Source organism: Festucalex cinctus, chromosome 20, assembly GCF_051991245.1.
Source record: "Festucalex cinctus isolate MCC-2025b chromosome 20, RoL_Fcin_1.0, whole genome shotgun sequence".
Lineage (NCBI taxonomy): Eukaryota > Metazoa > Chordata > Actinopteri > Syngnathiformes > Syngnathidae > Festucalex > Festucalex cinctus.
This window is the reverse complement of record NC_135430.1, coordinates 17,920,124-17,939,069: the sequence shown is the minus strand read 5'-3', so window position 1 is coordinate 17,939,069 and position 18,946 is coordinate 17,920,124. Positions and strand designations below refer to the sequence as shown.

General features: G+C 40.3%; 1 protein-coding gene across 7 annotated transcripts in view; it reads right to left on the bottom strand.

Annotated features, from left to right (window-relative positions):
- svila (supervillin a) overlaps positions 1 to 18,946 on the bottom strand; it is a 36,585-nt gene extending 17,639 nt beyond the window's left edge. For 3 of the 7 annotated variants that reach the window (XM_077508898.1, XM_077508904.1, XM_077508899.1), the window contains exons 1-13: positions 18,520 to 18,944; positions 13,901 to 13,964; positions 12,677 to 12,768; positions 11,982 to 12,045; positions 11,757 to 11,899; positions 10,517 to 11,213; positions 9,539 to 9,622; positions 7,371 to 8,150; positions 6,391 to 6,425; positions 4,689 to 4,753; positions 4,119 to 4,249; positions 1,856 to 2,150; positions 929 to 994 (exon numbers count right to left, since the gene is read on the bottom strand). In XM_077508898.1, coding sequence (XP_077365024.1) covers positions 929 to 994; positions 1,856 to 2,150; positions 4,119 to 4,249; positions 4,689 to 4,753; positions 6,391 to 6,425; positions 7,371 to 8,150; positions 9,539 to 9,622; positions 10,517 to 11,213; positions 11,757 to 11,899; positions 11,982 to 12,045; positions 12,677 to 12,768; positions 13,901 to 13,964; positions 18,520 to 18,577 — 2,574 coding nt within the window. In that variant the 5' untranslated portion in view covers positions 18,578 to 18,944. Of the gene's footprint in view, positions 1 to 928; positions 995 to 1,855; positions 2,151 to 4,118; positions 4,250 to 4,688; positions 4,754 to 6,390; positions 6,426 to 7,370; positions 8,151 to 9,538; positions 9,623 to 10,516; positions 11,214 to 11,756; positions 11,900 to 11,981; positions 12,046 to 12,676; positions 12,769 to 13,900; positions 13,965 to 18,519 lie in introns of all 7 variants that reach the window. The other 4 variants (XM_077508900.1, XM_077508902.1, XM_077508901.1 and 1 more) reach the window with 4 other exon arrangements.

Sequence of the window (18,946 nt, the reverse complement as noted above, 5' to 3'; positions counted from 1 at the left end):
TTTACTGATGTACGTGGCTAAAACTAGTTAGCGGGATTTGGCGATTTTCTTTTTTGAACTTAGAGTGAGAAAATTATTATTCTAGCACCCATCTGTTGCATTTCAGAAAATTATTACTCTCGCACCCATCTGTTGCATTTTGGCTTAAAAAAAACAACAACCAAAAAACAAAAAACAAAATAAAACCTATGTTAAAGTTAAATTAGGTGCTTCATTTGCCATGCCAAAAATAAAGTGTAATTGCACATCCAATACAGTAAATGGCAGTGTTGCTTTTGTTTTTCTTCTTTTTGGGGGATGTATAACAAAAATATATTCTTTTTTTTTCATGGTTCAATTTCATGGGGGTATTTGTAACAGGGCCCAGTCACCGACCACAATGAAGTGCTGGAGAAACACTGTATTGCCATATTTAGCATCTCCAACAGTAGGAGTTATCATGGCTGTCACAATTTTATCCATTTTCATTTCTTATTGCAACACTGTGATCATCTAATCTTGCTCACTGTAAATCATTCGATTTAACTGCTTCATCTCTTTGACACTTTTGAGCTAACACTTTACATCAAAAGCAAAATCTTGCAAAACTCTTTGCAAACACAAAACACGTCTTTACACACTACACATCCACATACTGTTTCCAAATGAACAATATGAGAAAGAGCACCAATTAAATGTGGCGGCAAAGTGCAGCAGCACCACAAACGCACAAAGACATTTTCCTTGCTGACTAACAGCTCGATGATGTCGGGTCACGACTCACTCGGAAGCTTGGCCATGCACTGCACAGTCATAGTGGAGTCACACCACAATGAGATCTCGTGCACACAAGCCACATAAAGTGCCAAAAAGAAATGTGCGGTCATTTCTGAGAAGCGCCTCCTCACGGGCGCTTTGTCGACATCGTCGCAAGCGAGCGCACGCTTACTTGATGGAGTTCTACCGCCTTCTCACATTGCTCCTGTTCATCATGGCTGTCTACGTCTGAAGACTCCTGAATGGAAATATGCATGCGCCACAATTGTTTAACATAAAAGAAAGGGATTTTGATGGTTTACGTTTCATGTGAATAACGAGTGTCACAGTATGAGAATTTAGACAATTTCATGTTTTTTTTGACAAAATGAACCAATTTCTGCATGTTTTTATAAATAATTTACAAAATGAGACAATTTAAAAAGGCTTTAAAAAAAAAAAAAGACCCAATTTTATGACCACCACTGTTTTGTTTTTGTTTTAAACAAAATGACTCAATTTTATCGATTGTTTTTCTCCAAAACGGCCCAAATTAATGGGTGTTTTTTTTTTTTTTTTAAATAAAATGAGAATTTTATAAGCGCGTTTTGTAATAACAAAATGACGCAATTTTATAGATTTTTTTTAAAACAAAATGAGCCAATTTTATAAGCGCTTTTTGTATTTTTTTTTTTTAAACAAAATGATCCAATTTTTGGGGTTATTTGTGGCAAAACAACTGAGAAATTGACTCAAGTAGTAGATTGTTCCCTATTTGTCCTTTAACTGGGTTATTTTTTTGTCCCAGTTTATTTAGAGTGTAATAAATTGTTTTGGAATTTCCCATTTCCTATGGAGAAAAAAAAGTTTCCAAAACCAAACAACTCAATCAGTATCTCAGAAGCTATTGTGATTGCCTTGACGTAACATTTTTATAATAGCACAGCTTTGACAATTTCATGGTACAGTATATAGTGACTAATTTGAGTAATAGTGCATTTGTGCAAAAAAAGATGAATTACAGCCATTATACACACAAGAAGTGGCTTCATTAAATTTCTTTTTTTTGTTTGTTCATTAATCAATGTTTTGGTGGCAGCAGTAATTGTTCTTGCCTTACCTTCTCCATATCACCCAGAGTGATGGGTTGCGTCTGATAGCGGGTGTTGCTCCTACGCTGGCGTGTGTCCCCTCTGGTGCGAGTAACTCTGGAGGGGGGCTGAGCCAGCCGGTTAAACAGCGCCATCTTCTCCGCCAGGCTGAGTGTGCACAGATCAGGCTCCTCCTGGGCCTGGACTTTTTCCTCCATTGGGGCGACCTGCTTGCTATTGTGAGTCTCTTGCGCGAGTGGCGTCCGCTGAGCCTCTGGCGCCTGCTCCCGTGCGGCGGCGTTGTGATGCGATGATGCCTGCAGACTGCGGGCAGGATGACGTCCAGGAAACAGAAAGGAAATAGTTAGATGTGGTCACATCAGGCAATCGAACAAGATGCGCTGTAGATACTGTGTACCGGGATGAGTTGTGTTTCTTAATTGAACTGTGATGAAACCTAACACAATACATGCAGTGAGTCAGCTCCTTCAATTTTAGAATCTGTCACACTATTGTGGGGATGGGCAACTGGAGGCATAGCATCTTGAGTTTTTTGTTTTTTATTATTATTATTATTATTATTATTTATTTCACCAAATCCAAAAATTCTTAAAAAAAAAACGTGATGAACATTTAATATACGTTTTCCACAAAGAATGGAGGGAAACAGGGAAAAGAATCCCAGAAAAGCAGGGAAAATCCAAAACGTGGGGGGGAAAAAAACCAAAACAATTCTGCCGACCTGCAACTAAGCAGGGCTTGAGTATCGTCTTTAAGTGGTAATATTACCAATCACCACTAGATGGCAGACATGGCTTAGTTGCACTTACACCGAGTCTTGTACTGCCCCATACTACTAGTAAGCCTAATCATTTTTTTGTAGATTTGGAATGATATGTAAGACAAACCTAGTACCTTAAGTTAAAATTTGGAGTTAGTTGATTTTTGTGAGAAAAAAAAAAAAAAAAAGCACAAAAAAAAGCAGGTTTCTTTTTCAACAGTTATGTGCCGTCCTTGAACGGTAATTTTAATGTGAGAGCCCTTTGCACTAGGGGAAAAAATATCTACAGTAGGGTTATTTTATTGTTAGCTTCAAACCCTTTGTTGTTGGGTTAGATAGTGGCTCTTTTATGCATTGGGAAATCTATCATCAAAAATGAAATATATTAAAAGCACGTATTTTTCGCATTTAGGCTCTGATTTTGTCCTCATCTAAGATAGCATTTTTGTCATACATCTAGCTAGCTAGGAAGTTCCTGTGTGTTTGTGAGCACTGATGGAAAAATGTGGCCCCTTCCAGCATTTAAGTTGCCTACCCTTTATTAAGTAGTAACACACAATTCCACAAAAAGGCAAACAAAACCTAAAAATCATGCTATGAATTTAATAAAAATAAATACAGCAACTAAATAATAAGAAAATAATAACTAATAATTTCAAGCAATTAGTAAATATTAATCATTGAGTCACACATTGGCGCGCCGACGCTCGCACCCGTCCGGGATACCTGCTTGGAGGGAGGGTGCTGCAAACTAGGGTGGGGCTAGAGACGCGAGCTACAGCTGCGTGAACAGTCACAGTCTGTGGCACATGAGTGGGGGTGCTACAGTAGTCCAGGACACGGACATACGACGTTCAACGCACATTCACGACAGAGGAAACACAGGACAGACAATATTGGTCGTCAGTCCACACAACTGTACATTTCATTTGAAAATGTATAGGCAGCTGTTACAAATGAAATGTTGGAATTGAGTCAGTATAATCATTTTTGTTCATACTTCTATGATACTTGTAAAGATACCTGCAAAACGTGACACACTGTTTATGCTGTGACTGCTCACATGGTACAGCATTAGAAAAAATTATAGGAGACAGTGCATTACGAAAGTATAAGCCCCCTTGAACTTTGACCTTTTGCAACATTTCAGGCTTCAAACAGATATAAAATTTGATATTTTTTGTAAGGAATCAACGCCAAGTGAGACTCAATTGTGAAGTGGAACGAAAAGCTTAATTAAACATTTTCTCCAAATAAATGAAAAGTAGTGTGTGTGAAATTATTCACCCCCTTTTCTCTCAGCGCAGCCAACTAACTACAGAAGTTAATTGACGATTTCTAAATGTGAGGAAAAAAAAAAAAAAAAAGATCCCCGTCTGCCTCACTTAGTATTAATTTTTCACACAAACAAAAAAACTCAAGGGGGCTAATACTTTTGCAAGGTGCTGTATATCAACTGAGGCAATATTTCTTCAAACATTTTCTTGGTAAACTGTTTAACAACAACTTACGTGGTGGCGATGACCACCTCCTCGGTGGTAACTGGCTGAGTTCTGGATCGGTCCTGAGTCCGCCTCAGCCTCCGGTCCACTGCAGCATTCCTTGAGCGCGGTTTAGCCGACGCAATGTTTTTCTCCAGTTCCTGATGATTGGAATAAGAGTGCTGCATGACGAACAACCAATTGTTATGATTTTTTCTACGGGAAACGTTGCCATGCAAAAGTGACGTGATGAGTGAATTGGAAACAATTAGACAGCAATGAAAGACTGATCACCCCGAATTGTCAGAATTGTTTGGAAATAAGAGTCCAGAGACTACGCAGAACGCTTGAGGCCAATTTCACACTCATGCAGAAGGGAATGCTTGTTGTACTGCAAAGCTCCATGCTGATCCAAAGAATGCAGTGAAAACAAATCAATATTTTCCAGTTTGTTAGGTTCAGCAGAGTGAGTCAGAGAGCGAAAATCAGTTTTTGATTAGGGAGCACATACACCGAGCTAAAAAAAAGTTTGGATCAGGAGCATAAAAAGTACATCAAATATCAACGATAGAGGTCACACAGGTAGAAAGTGAAGCTCACCCTGAAGAGAGAACGCTTGGCCGCTACGCTCAGCTTGGCCCGTTCGTCGAGCTTCTCGTCATCAGCTACACACGCACAAAATGGGAGGAGACAGAAAATTCAGTCTTGTGATAGATAGCCCATCGGAATAAAAATGTTTTTGAACTTCGAGTGAGTCTAAAGATTTATAAAGCGGCATCATTTGCTGCATAAATTAAACTTTTAGAGGGACAAGTCCATGTGTAAGAAAAATAAATTTGATGAGAAACTTAACTTACCGATATTAGCAACCAGTGCCTAGTTAATTATGGGTATTTTTTCTAATTTATCTTCAAAATTCAATACACTAAGCTACACAGATACAATAGTGCATACACATCTTTCTGGGACTTTTTTGTTGAATAACGATTATGGTCTTTCACTTGTATAGCGAAAGAATTGTTCCTGAAAAAATAAATATAATATGCCAGCCAAGCACAATGTGCCATTTGAAGTGTAAACTATTGGCTGATCGCATTGTGCCTCTGGACAGAGAGCAGAAAGGAAAGAAGAAGTAGGACAAAAATGCTTTAAAAATTAAAACATTTAAAAGAAAGAATGAAATTAAATCCATCTGATTTTCTTAACACTTTTCTATTAAAAAAATAAAATCTTTTTGACTTGTATCTCTGACTGCCAAACATTATCCAAAAAACAACCAGTGCCAGTTACATAAAGTGAAAATAAATTGAGAAAAACATTTTGTGAAAAGATACATTTTGTGCACAACAGTGACTGACATTTTTTTGTTTAGTGACACTCTGTGAATTCGATTTAATGTGACAACGGCTTTGATCATTCATGTCACCCGTCATGTTTCATTGTAATTTGCTACATAGGGAGCCCATTGAAAAGAGATACAATGCTGCCATCTGCTGGCCACAGTAAGTGGGTCTTTTTGATTTCACAAAGCCAATGACAAAGCAGCACTGCACAAGACGTTGCACTGCCCATTGAGAGAGAGAGGAAAAAAAAAAAAAAAAAAACAGTAAACATTTAACGTTTATGGCGGCATTCATTGAGATTTTATCACGTCGTTAAACGTTTTAGGCGGTCAAAGAGTTAAACACCAATTGAGACATAAAATTGCACCTCACCTGCTTTTAAGTGTGCCAAGATTTGGATTTATTAATGTTTACAGAGCTAGACAGCAGTCCTCTATTTCACGCACGTTTTTTTCTACACTGACTCAAAAGAGAGCCGAGAGAGCAACTGTCAATCAAAGTAAATATTTGTTGGAGGATGTCATGTCACATATCCTTCAGTGTTTGCTCGTGCAGCCGTGCCACTCACACCCGTCTCACGCTGCGTGCACTCAACAGTGAGTCCAGTCACTGGTTCCGAGGTCTCTTTGCTAGTCCCGACTACGTATGTGGGGAGGATCAAACGACAAAGATTTGCAAAGTTAGGAAAAACAACCCAATTGTATCAATCATATGAAGCTGTTTACATTACAGATTCATATTACGGTAAGTTGAAGTGTAAGCATTTGCAATATACTGGTACAACTGTCCGTAATTGGCTGGCAACCAGTCCAGGGTGTACCCCGCCTACTGCCCAAAGCCAGCTGAGATAGGCTCCAGCACCCCCCGTGAGGAATAAGTGGTCAAGAAAATGGATGAATGGAACAACTGTCAACTATCTTCCAGTTTGGCCAACACAAATACAGTAAATAGCTCCATACCTTCATTGGAAGCCAGCTCAGTGCTCACACAGGACCTTCAAAAAGTACAAAAAGAAAAATCTGTCAAATCGGCAAAATGTCCATGGAGATGAAACAAAATGGTTAGGAACAAAACGGCGAGCACTCTCGACACAGGACGAGAAGCAGACACAGTATGCTGAACATGTTATAGTGAGTGTCGTAAGATTAGTACCAAAAAAGGACGATTCATGCTTTCCTTGTATGTTCACATGTAATGAGGCCCAATCGGAATAACCTTTGACCTTAAATCATTGTTTGCTAATGTTAAGGGGAAGTTTACTGCCATGAAAAAGTGGCCTGTGTCAACCATCTGGCTCATGTGATTATGGGTTTTACTACAAATTGTTTTACTATACAGCAACAACAAAAACACAACAACATTGCTATAATTTCTCTCCAACATGCACGATGACAAATTTTGCAGTTCTTCCTGCAAGGCCATGCATCCGAAGCGGTACCTATCCGTCTCCTGGCGCTCAGAAGTGGTGATGGGCTGCGTCCTAAACCTCTCTGATGTCTTTCTACACTCCCCCGGATAGATATACTGAAGGGGTCTGCGGCCCCCGTGAGAGGCCCTGAGGCCTGCTCGGCCCTCATCCCCCTTCACCGCATCACTGGGGGGGCCCCCACACAGGAGAGGGAGCAAAAGTACCCAAAGGAAAGAAAAGACAGCATGTGAGGGAGAGAGAAAGTGGTGAGTTTGTTCAAATGCATGTTTAAAATGACGCACTCAAATATTAGGAATGACATTAAGCACATGCATGTGTTAGTTTTGAGAGAACAAATATTTATTGGATGTAAATACAAGTTATGGTGCCAATAAAAAGACAAATGCTGTGTTAGGCGAGTGTGTTTTCTACAGAATAGGAAGTCGGCAAGACTGAGTTGCTTGTTAATCAATGAGCAGCAGTTGACGTTAAGCTAACAAGCGCAAACTCGTCGCTAAAATTTCCACCTACAGTTCGGCTCTGCGTCTGCTCGGAGGAGTGATGGAACTTTCCATGTAAGAGTTTCGGAGCCGGGCCACAGACACACGGCTGTCCTGGTGACTCTCCGCGTTACTTTTCTGGAGCTCCTGAGGATGACGCAAGCTCCTGTGACTTCGCTCTTGATGGTCCGCTGAAGCAGGGACGGCGCCACCTCCTGGCCGTGCATGCGCGGCCTTCGGTTGGATGTGAGACGCGGATACGCCTTTGTGGACATAAATGGCGTTTTCGCGCCCTCTGGATCTGCCGCTGACCTCGTGTTGACGGCCGGTCGGGTCCGTGTGTCTGGAGGGCTCAATTGTGTCCCATCTCGCTCTGCCTCTGTGACCTCGTCTTGCAGGATCTTCAATCTCGCTATGCATTTTGTAGTCTTCGTCTCCTCTTCCTCTACGCGTGTCCTCGGTGCTCCTCTCCCGGCGGCGGATCTCCGAGGGCAGTACTGCTTTTCTGCTTCGTAGGAGGCCCTCGGTCCTAATGCCGCCCGTTTCCTCACTTTCTTCATCCGGGAGCTGCTCCACTCTGGAAGGAGCACCAGAGGTCATGGACAGATAACTGGGATAACCGGCAATATCGGGGCCCGCTTGTGGGTGATGGTGAGAGTGGTTCTGCTGGAGAAGCGTTGTGTCGGCGTTGTACCGCGCAGACGGCTGGTGCTGAAATTGTCTGCGGTACGTCGGAACCTCCGCGACAGTTCCCGGCTCGGGGCTCCTCTGGCGACCGTCCTCCTTCGCAAGCCTCTCCCTAACTCGAATTCTTCAGGGAGACAAAGAGCTTGTTAATATTTGCGCCATCACGCCACATGTGGAACAAAAGGCAAGCCAAACTCAAATGTAAAAAAAAGTTGAGCTTTATTAGTATGGGGTATGAAATCTTGCTTGGTGGAACACTTTTTTTTTTTTTAATTATCAACCCACTAATTAATTTTTTATTCTTAAGTTACTAGCTTGTTTTTATTATTGCGTAAAAAAAAAAAAAAAACCTTATAGGTGAAATAAAATTCTCTTTTAGGACTCAGTACTAAGGCTGAAAAAAAGTTAAGCATGAAAAGAGATCGATACACATTTTTGAATCTTCATCCACATGATGAACACGACGGTGATATCTGACACAGTTTGGACAAATCCTACCAATTACTTGATCAATCAATGCGAAAATCGATTCTTAAAAGTATGAATGGGCGAGTAATAAATAAAGTAACTCCAAGTATTGGTATTGGATGGATACCTGGCCTTATTTCAAGGTATCGATACTCGCCAGTATTGGCTGCCCTCTTGTGGCCGTTTTATGCTCAAGAATTAGAATAGAGTAGAAAATTGCCATTAATTTCATGCAATTTTAAGGAAAAATGCTATATTGAGTCTGCCATTATTTGGGGGAAATTTTATGTACCAAAAGTTCTCGTGGTATCGGACTTAGTATCGGTGACTACTCAATAGTTGAGTACTAGTATTGGTCTGAAAAAAAGTGGTATTGATAAAGAAAACACATCAGCATCAGATTTCAGTTGTAAATTAAATACTTACAATTCTAAACCCCAACAGTAACACCAACAAAACCAAAATATGCGCAGAGTATTATAAAACTCCTCTTTACATCAGATGTTTTTGATGAAAAATGCAAAGCAGGATTTAAAAAAAATAAAATAAAAAAATCCATGACTTCACTCGTGAATGTGAATCTGTTAATTACTAAAATCATCAATCAACACCGCATTAATCCTGCAATATGACTCAGCAATATTACAGTTGGTTAATAGGTTGTACGTTATTATGCAAGATGGTACAGCCCTTCAATGTAATTTCAGTCAGGGGATTCAACTGTTCACACCAGAATGAGGTTGAGAATGAAGTTATTATCTTAGGAACGGGAACTGAAACTCGGGACAGTGAGGATGACGACGGTGGGGCCAAATGGTTGTCAAAGCTCAAAAGCAGAGATTCTTTGGTGTCATATGATCCGTTAGGGATCCTGAACTACATATCCACACTTTTTACTCTAAAAATAAAAGAAAAGAAAAGAAAAAAGGAGTGTTCTAAGGAGCAGAGACCTGTACTGACAGTTTAAGAATCACTGCTCTTAAGGATTGATGGGAAAGGAGCATGAGGGTGATTTTGGGGGAGACACAACCAGCTTTGGTGTACCTCGAGGGCCAGTTGATTAAGGTGTGGGTGTCGCCATCAGCGTCAGTCTCGAGGAACCAATCAGTGCACAGTTTTGCCCTTGTACTGTACCATTGAAGGGAAATACTGTATGTGAGCGCATTGGCAACATCTATTGTTCTAATTGTTTGTTTTTTCTATAGAAAGTAGTGAAAAAAAGAAAAGTAAAACAAAAGTAAATATTTGGTTCATCTTCTGATCAGTGGCAACTTTTTTTTTAATTAAAAAAATAACTTTCACTCTTTTGGGAGGACTTTCTACAATATTCTAGTCTGGAGTGTGTCTAAGGATACGTTCAGCACTCTAAAAACAGTTGGGTCAAAAGTAACCCAATTATGGATCAAAAATGGCCCGATCTACATTATGGGTCAATTTGACACAACTTTCTGCTTTGTTTTATACAAAATGACCCAATTTTTTGACCCAAGTAAAGGATCTGACAATATTTATGAGTCGTTTTACACTAAAAGAGCAATTTCTTGACTCAAAGTTGGGTCAAATAGACCCAAGTAGAGCTTATTTTTGACCAAACTGTTTTCCGAGAGTGAGTGATCCAGTCTGAGCATTCCAAAACTCACCTTTCTTTGTGCAAAAGGGCACACCCATGCAAGAATACGACCCCCAGATGTTCCCGTACAATAGATAAAAGCAATACATTTGTCAAAAGATTCAATTTAAAAAAAAAAAAAAAAGCCCAAAATGGAGCACTACAAAGCCAATTGCAACAGCATGGCCGCGAATTGAACTGAAGTTTCTCAATATGTCATATGAGAACATATTTAGAAATAGAAAGTGGCAAATCAGATCATGGGAATGTGCCAAAAACATCATTTTAAGTTTGCAGTAAAAATAAGGCAATAACTTGAACTTCAATTCTGGACAACCTGCAATAGAAAATAGCCCAAAAACCTCGACAAAATAGGTTGAGAAGGGAAAAGAAAGACCAAAAAGTGTACTCACCCATGTCTGTTGAGTATATTATGGGCCTGCTGCTCAATAAAGAGGTCGCCAGGTGACACGCCGTGTTTAGGTGAAGGGAGAGAAGGCCGCCTGCTCATCCTGGGTGAACTTGGCGGCGCGCCCGTGGCTACGTAGTCCTTAGCAGGCACCCTCGCACCCGAGGACAATGATGTCACATCCATGTACGTGGACGGCTCAGCAGCAGCTGCTCTGCGTTGATTCTCCAGGTTCATGAGTCGCTCCCTCTCCGAGAACGAGTCCACTCCGCTTTGACTCATTTCGTAGCCGGTCTCGGGATGGGTGTGTTGGGGCGCACTTTGCCCTCTCCTCGGGCTACTGGTGGAAGCGTAGGAATTCATAGTGACGTCGCCCTCCTCATCCGGGACAAACTCGCCTTTGTTACGCCTTTCGGAGGCCTCGGACTCTCTCAGAGGATGAGTGGACCGGGACGGATGGTCCATGTCCGGCTCCTGGTCCAAATTGATGCCATAGCGCTCAGCTAGCTGCCGACGCCGCTCCGCCTTGTAGCGGGCAATGCGTTCAGCTTTGGACTCGAGCTCTGGAGCGCCTCTGGTGGATGATGATGAACCATAGACGTGATTGGAGGATTTAGGATCCTTTCTGGATTGTCGCACAGGAACCGTCGGCTGCATATCTGGAGTTTCAAACCCTTCCATTCCATACCTTTGCACTGTAACTATAGGGGGCACAAGTTAGGTCTTTTCTGTTTGTCAACAACTACCGTATTTTCACGAGTATAAGGTGCACCGCATTATAAGGCGCACCTTCAATGAATGACATATTTTCAAACTTTTTCCATATATAAGGCGCTACAGTAGAGGCTGGGGTTACGTTATGCATACATTAGATGGTGCTGCGCTAAAGGGAATGTCAACAAAACAGTCAGATAGGTCAGTCAAACTTTAAGAGATTACAAACCAGCATTCTGACAACTCCATTCACTCCCAAAATGAATAAACAGCTGTTTTATTATTTTCTCTCAGGTAAAGTATTAGTATTAGCTAGCGATCCAAGATGGCGGGATCTTCTGCGCATGACCGATCGTGCAGGGTCACCGATGGCGTCATGACAGCGAGACCTGTTGCGGCTCAATATTGATCCATATATAAGGCGCAATGGATTTTAGGCGCATGGTCAGCTTTTCAAAAAATTGAAGGCTTTTAGGTGCGCCTTATAGTCGTGAAAATGCGGTAAGTTTTGTGTCATCGTAGAATCTCACCGCCACATGGCTCGCAGGGGTCAGAACCTCTTGTGTATCGCGGTGTATCCTCCTCCAGAAGTCGGTTGGCCACCAGATTGGGCAGGAGAGATGGATGCACCTCACCCTCAATGCCTTCCAATCGCCGAGCGATACGTTCTTTTCTAAGCACGTGGACAGGAGAGGCGGTTCTACTTCTCATCATTGGATTCAATAGCCAGCAAAATTAAGTCCGTTTCACCGCACCTGTTCATTTCCCAGTCACTCGTGCTTGTGGTAATGCCTTCAAATCGTTTCCTCAACTCAGAGACTTTAAAATCAAATGGGGGGGGGGGGGGGGGGGGGGGGGGGATAGAACACCAATGTAGTCAGTTAATCTCAACCATCATGTTAATACATCACACAAAAGATCGTTTGTGTCGCTTCGTAAAACTTAATGTAAGTAGAGTCGTCTATGAAAGCTGGCAAAGAAAGTGAATTCTTGATTACAGGGCCAGATTGTAAACAACCTCCCGCATCTGATTACACAATTACAGGATATTCATAGACCAGCACATGGCCAGATCACAATGAATTTGTATTTTGAGTCAAATATAATAAAAAACAGGTCAAAAATGGACCGATCCTCTATTTGAGTAGATTTGTCCCAACTTTGAGTCAAGAAATGGCTCTTTTAGTGTAAAACAACTCAAATATTGGTCAGATCCTTTACTTGGGTCAAAAAAAATTGGGTCATTTTGTATAAAACAACCCAGAAAGTTGGGTCAAATTTATCCATAAAGTGGATCAGTCCATCTTTGGTCCATAATTGGGTTACATTTGACCCAACTGTTTTTAAGAGTGTAGGGTTCAGTTACGATACAATTTTGCTCATAATAGACAAAGTTGAACAAAAAAATGTGAGTGTTGACAATCATTTCAACATATAAACAATTACATACCTTTGCTGAGATTAGCCAAGAGGCTAACATCTATATCTTTGGTGACTTTAATTGGGTCGCCTTTTTCGTCAAAAGAGAATTCTTTTTGGAAGCTGGGGGTAAAAAAAAAAAAAAAAAAAAAGTAGCATTATTGCCTGTACAAACAGGAATACTATTTTTTATTTATTTATTTTTTTTAACTTGGTGCAAATAGAGTGCTAAATTACCCTTGGTTTGATCAACAATTCAGATGAAATGAAACTGCTTGAGGCAGAATTTTGAATTTGAATGATGCATTCGTTCATATTTATTGAATTATCAAGACATTTTGTTTTGGACCGGGTCCTTTCAGCAAGGATTTTGAATTATGATATGGTTCAGCTCGACTAAACCCTTCAATGTTACCCCGATATAAAATAAATCGCTCTTCAGTTATTTGGGATTTGATCTAAAACCACAAAAAGATGTGATCCAGATGTGAAGAATAAAACATAACAGAACTGTGTGAGTTTTTGTCCCATTCAGAAACCACAGGGTTGTTCAACCTCATACAAAAAAAAAAAAGTAACACAAATAAAGTAATTATAAAATATCCCGAAACAAAAGAAGGAATCCCCCAAAATTACCATAAAACCATAAAATAACCACAAAATTACCAAAAATGTCAGAAAATTGATGGTTTAAAAAAAAAAAAAAAAAAAAAAAAAAAAAAAAAAAGCAGCCTTAAATGTCCCAAAATAGGAAGTAGGGAGACAGAAAATTACCATATTGTATGTCCAGAAAATTGGCAAAAATGACATAAATTTGACAGAAAAATGTATTAAACAGTTTTTTTTTTTCTTTTTTTTATTTTTAGGGACGGGGGGCCTAAAAAGGTTGCTGACACCTGACTTAACTGGACATTTACGCTGGGTCTTTGTGGTTTACCTGCTGTCTCTTGCTTTTCTATAACATACATCCCCCCAAAAATGTGCTAAATATGTTCGTATCACTTTTATCCAGGTCCAAATGAGCTCATTATAATCATCATCATTCTTCATTTTTTAATGGGGCAAGTTGTTTTGAAAACCAAGCAAATCTGACATCAGACAGGATCACAGGAGCGACTTTCAATCTATTTAACATTATATATGTTGCAACAACAGCCAGGCCGTATGCAGCTACTGTCTTTTGCAGAAATGCTCAGTTTCGTTTTTGCTGGAAGTAAAAAGGTAAAAAACTCGAGTTAATATGTGACTGTCTTACCTAAAAGCTCTCCTCTGAAGCAATCTGGGATTTCCAAGTGTAATGGGGCTGTCACTTGTGAGTCCTGAGGATAGAGGAGAGACATATTTCACATCATCATTGACCTGTTTGTACCATCTTACGACTTATTATGAAACAACTAGCTTGAGTATGTGCTGGCCCTTGAAAGACCACACGAGTGGACTTCCTGAGACAAGATTAATGAATTATATGGGTAACAAGCCGTTCTCAAACATTTCCAATACTCCAAGCCTGGAGATACAGAAGTCATTACTGAATTACATCATTGCTTGCTTCTATATCTGAAGTATCTGTGTGTGCGTGTGATGTCATGGCTCCTGTCTTTTTAGTAACAGCTGGTATGTCACTGTTAAGTCTGATCACACGTCAAGGTTGCTGTGCAGTGCAGGCTGGGACAATGCCAGGGAGAGTCAAGCGCATCGATGTCTCTGGGCGGCACAAACGGCATGAAAAATGGAAGACAGCCCAAGGAGAAATGACTACTTCTCATTCCTTCAACCTCAAACACGTTGTTTTGACACTGTGTCATAAAACTCCACTGGACAAACAGACCGAAAAATAAATTAAAAAACATACTAAGATCCACGCCTGTAGGGCAAGGGTCATCAACACAAACTTTACCCTTATTTCGTTGGAATCTTACGACCTGAGAGTGGCTTGATCCAGGCAACTTCCCGACAAACATGTGGTCTTACTACATCCCCTCAGAGTTCACTTCAGGGCTGAGTCACACACTGCCTTCAATCTGCTCCACCCAAAAACCTTTCCCTTAAAGACCGCTCACCCCCTAACACCCAACCCGTCATCACCCCAATCTCTTATCAGTTGGTCCGATTAGGTATGTTAGGGTTTATGCTTAAAATCAGTCCCACTTGAGTTAAAAAAAAAAAACGTGGGAAGAAAAAAAGAACGAAAGCTTATTTGCAGAGGGCAGTGTGCCTGGTTGTGTTTTGGGGAGGGTCTGCTATTGTTTCAGCTGGTTAGAATACAGTCCGCGCGAGACCTGAAAGAGCCGAGATGGCTGAGATTTCAGTTGACAGCAATCTAATGTTTGATTCAAAATACTTGTAGCTATGAAAACTGACTCGAGCACGAAATTCAAAACCGTGTTACGTCAGATACTGATGAGTGAATGGCTCTCCAAAACATGACTATAAATCTGTCATTAGTGATACTTTTGCTCAAAATTAAAGCCATTAAAGTGTTTATTTTCTGGCTTTTAACATTATGTGATTCACAATCAAAGTCAACAAGAATGTTATTTTCATTCAACAACCGGCAGTAGTCATACATATTGGCAAAAGAGATTTGGCAACACCTACACTGGAGATCCAAGATTTTTTTGGACTGTCTAAATCAGGGGTGTCAAACTCGTGGGCCGCATGGAGGAAAATATATTATCAAGTGGGCCGCATCGGGAAAATAACGGTATATAACTTAAAAACGATAAATTACGGAGCTCAACTGTAATCATATTGTTCCGAAAAATAACACGAATGCAAACACGGCAACATTGCCGGTATACGTTATGGGCGTGTTAAAACAACCTGTTTTGCATATATATTGTTCCCAGAATGCATTGCGTGGCAAAGTTAATGATGTTATAAGGATATTAATCCTTGTCATATCTATTTGTGTTACCAGTAAATGAATTTGCGTCGTATTTAACACGTTTATGTCGGCGTATGATTACAAAAAACATAATTATTAAACAAACCGCAGTTTACGCTGTGTGTAAAATAATGACATCCAGGACGACGATACCCCGTACAAGTTGCATTGCTTATCTGAGAACTGCTTGTGAAATTACAAATTTATATGTTTTGATTGTGGCCGGCTGATTAATTAGTCCGACATAACAGTTTTGTTTTTCTTTACAAAATCATCTCACGGGCCGGATTAAACCCCTTTGCGGGCCTGATCCTGCCCGCGGGCCGTATGTTTGGTCTAAATCAACATATCCAATATGGCTTTGTTTACATTGACGGAACACATGTAGCCACCCACATTTATAAAACAAATCTAATGATGGCTGAAGTGTACTGAAGTGACTTTCCCTTTGAGTAAATGTATCAAGCAAAAGCAGACACTGATGTGATTTCTATCAGGTTGCTATCGTAACAAAAATCCTGCACGATTTCTCCCTCCGGGGCAGCTGTCTTGCTGCTTTTGTCAGGTCTACAAATACTTGAAACCGAAGCTGAATGAGCTTTACACCTAATTGGGCTTGTTGGGTGACATGTGGGCCATTCGATCACCCTCAACAATTCAATGGTAAAAAGCAGACACAAACCTAAAAACCTACATAATGATCAAAGACGTTGCTAAGCCTCTGATACCGACTGGAATGCGCAACGACAACGCCTGAAGCAGCCTCGAAAGAATTATACTGGAATCCCTCAGTTTACACTGTATAAGGCAATAATTATGTCATGTCAAAGTCTGCTTTGAGTCTAAATCTATTAAAAGACCAGCTGTCCATAAGGAAACCAATTGAAAGTGCCTGTTGCCAAATCTTGAGTGTCAATCTAACACCAAGACAAGTGTAGCAAAAACCAACAGGGGCTGAGCATATGTTCAAGGTGACATATAGGATTAATTTTGACACTTGGGATTACGGCGCCCAAAAGGAAATGTGTCATGCTTTAGCTGACTGCATTGCGACATCACACCGTGTGTACATGTGAGCGCGTGCACGTAGACATCTACTTGTCCCAGCAATTAGTCTGCCCTCACCATTCATTGAGGGGGGCAGCCTCAAATTGTGACTAAAGACTTACTGAGAACAGCTTAGAAGGCAAAGCGTTACAAAACAGATGGGGAATCACAAACTGAGGCGAGGCCAAGGCTGGAAACAGTGAGATTTAACAAAAGGCTACACAATAAGCCAATTAGGCTTTCAATGCTAATAAGAACTAGAACGGCACTCCGAATAATCCTTATTTGGAACTTGGCAGCATAGACACCTGCCTGCAAATGGCTGAATTTTATATCATTATGGTTCATGCATTATTTATTTTTAAATATTTGTGGGTCCGACCCTTTGTCTGTCAAAAAAACAAATAAAAGGGAATTACAAAAATATAAATCTGCTTACTAATAAAAAGTGATGACAACATAACTTCTACGGTCGAGGTAATGAGGACTAAGTATAGTGAGAAGAAAAAAAAAAAATCAGTCCTGAAGTAGAAAACAGGCAGCAAAGAACATCGATGTTCAATCAACCATACTCTCCCTACATCGGGCATAAAAGCCTCAAACTGTGAGCAGCTTGTTGTGGATTGCAAGCTATTCCCACCTGGGGGAAGCAGGTCTCAACACTCCGTCTTCACTTGTGAAACATCACAAAGACGGGTGGTAATAAGAAGCAGGCACAGATCGGGGGGGGTCAGTCACCAGTGCAAAATTTTTTGCACATACCAACAAAAGGTCACATACTGGAAATACATTAAGTATTCAAAGTTGTTCTTGAGTTTTGTTTTCACTTTGTGTAATAATCTGTTCTTTTATTGACATATTGAAATACTGCACATGATAACACAGCTAGCCATAGACTAGACTATCAGTATGCAGTGAACAAAGCAGACTTCATATTATAAACGTCATAATATTGGGATATATCGGAGAGGCTCAATTCTATTTTTAAGTAAGTGCATCATGCTGAACTCCAATGCATCCATAACACGTGACTGAAGTGCTGCTGTGACCGGTCTGGTGACACATTTGACACAAGAGATTCCAGCGACAGGAATATAACTACTTGAACAACATAACCACACTCTTTGATGGAAAAGAGATGGAAGAAGTAAGAGGTATGAATTTACCAACATGTTGATTATTGTACTTGATAATTCACTTTTTAATTCAATTTGATTTGATTTATCGAACATATAAACAGCAGAGAAACAAAAAATTAAAAAAGAAAAGATGAACCCCATATAATCATCAATCAATCACAGTTTACATGTTCAAAAGGAAGAAGGAAGAAGTTCAAAACTTATCTAAGTCCTACCCTTTATACATTGTATATTTAGACTTATTTCATTATTAATACAATACTAGGTTAATTTTAAAAATAAAATGAATAAACCTGGTTATCTACACATTTGCTAAATTTGACAAAATAGGATATCTGGTTGTTGGTTAAATTCAACAAGTTATAAAGAACACCAAGTCAATTTATGCAAACCTAATAATAGCAATTTAGTTTATTTCATTTGTTCTTTAGATTCATTACATAATCCTTAACAGCATCACTAGCAAAAATACAAGTTTGTTTTTTTCTACTCCAAATTTGAGACCAGGTGTATGCACAAGCCTCCCTAGAGAGAAAAAAAATAAATAAAAAATAAGACCACTGCATAGTTAAGAGTCCTTTATCTCTGCTCTGCTCTCCTTGGAGGCTACAGCTGCAGTGCAATGACAGCTGGCTGGAAAGAAGGACACTGAGCAGAGAGGAAGTGAGTCTGCTGTGCATCACCTGGCAACTCGGATGATCTTATCCGCAAACTCCTCAATCTGAGTAATCTGTCACCAACTCCAAAACTGAACCCCAAACCTATGACATGAGCTGTATAGAAAGAAACCAATCCTCTTACCTTGACTGCAAAACTTGACATGGCTCAGGTAATTGGAAATCCACGGGTTCCGATACATTTTGGCATTAAAAAAAAAAAAAAGTTGCTGGAGAGGGTGAATTTGAAAAAAAAAGGAAATCAACGTAGCTGCTCAAGAGGTGCTGCTGCGACAAAGCAGTTTTTACAAAAGCTTTGGGACAGAGTGAGGGAGAGCGAGCAAACGAGGGAGAGAGAACGAGAGAATGAAGTCAGGTAGCATTCAAGTCAGGGAGGAGAGAGAGAGTGCGACCCACTCAGGGTGCTCACCACCACCCACAACAACATGCCAAGCTACAAGCTGTGCTGCACATGCTAAGCTCATTAACTAAGGCCCAATGACACAGGCATATCGAACGGTTTGAGTAAGGCTCACAGACACAACGAAGCAAAAAAAAGATGAGTGCGTGAG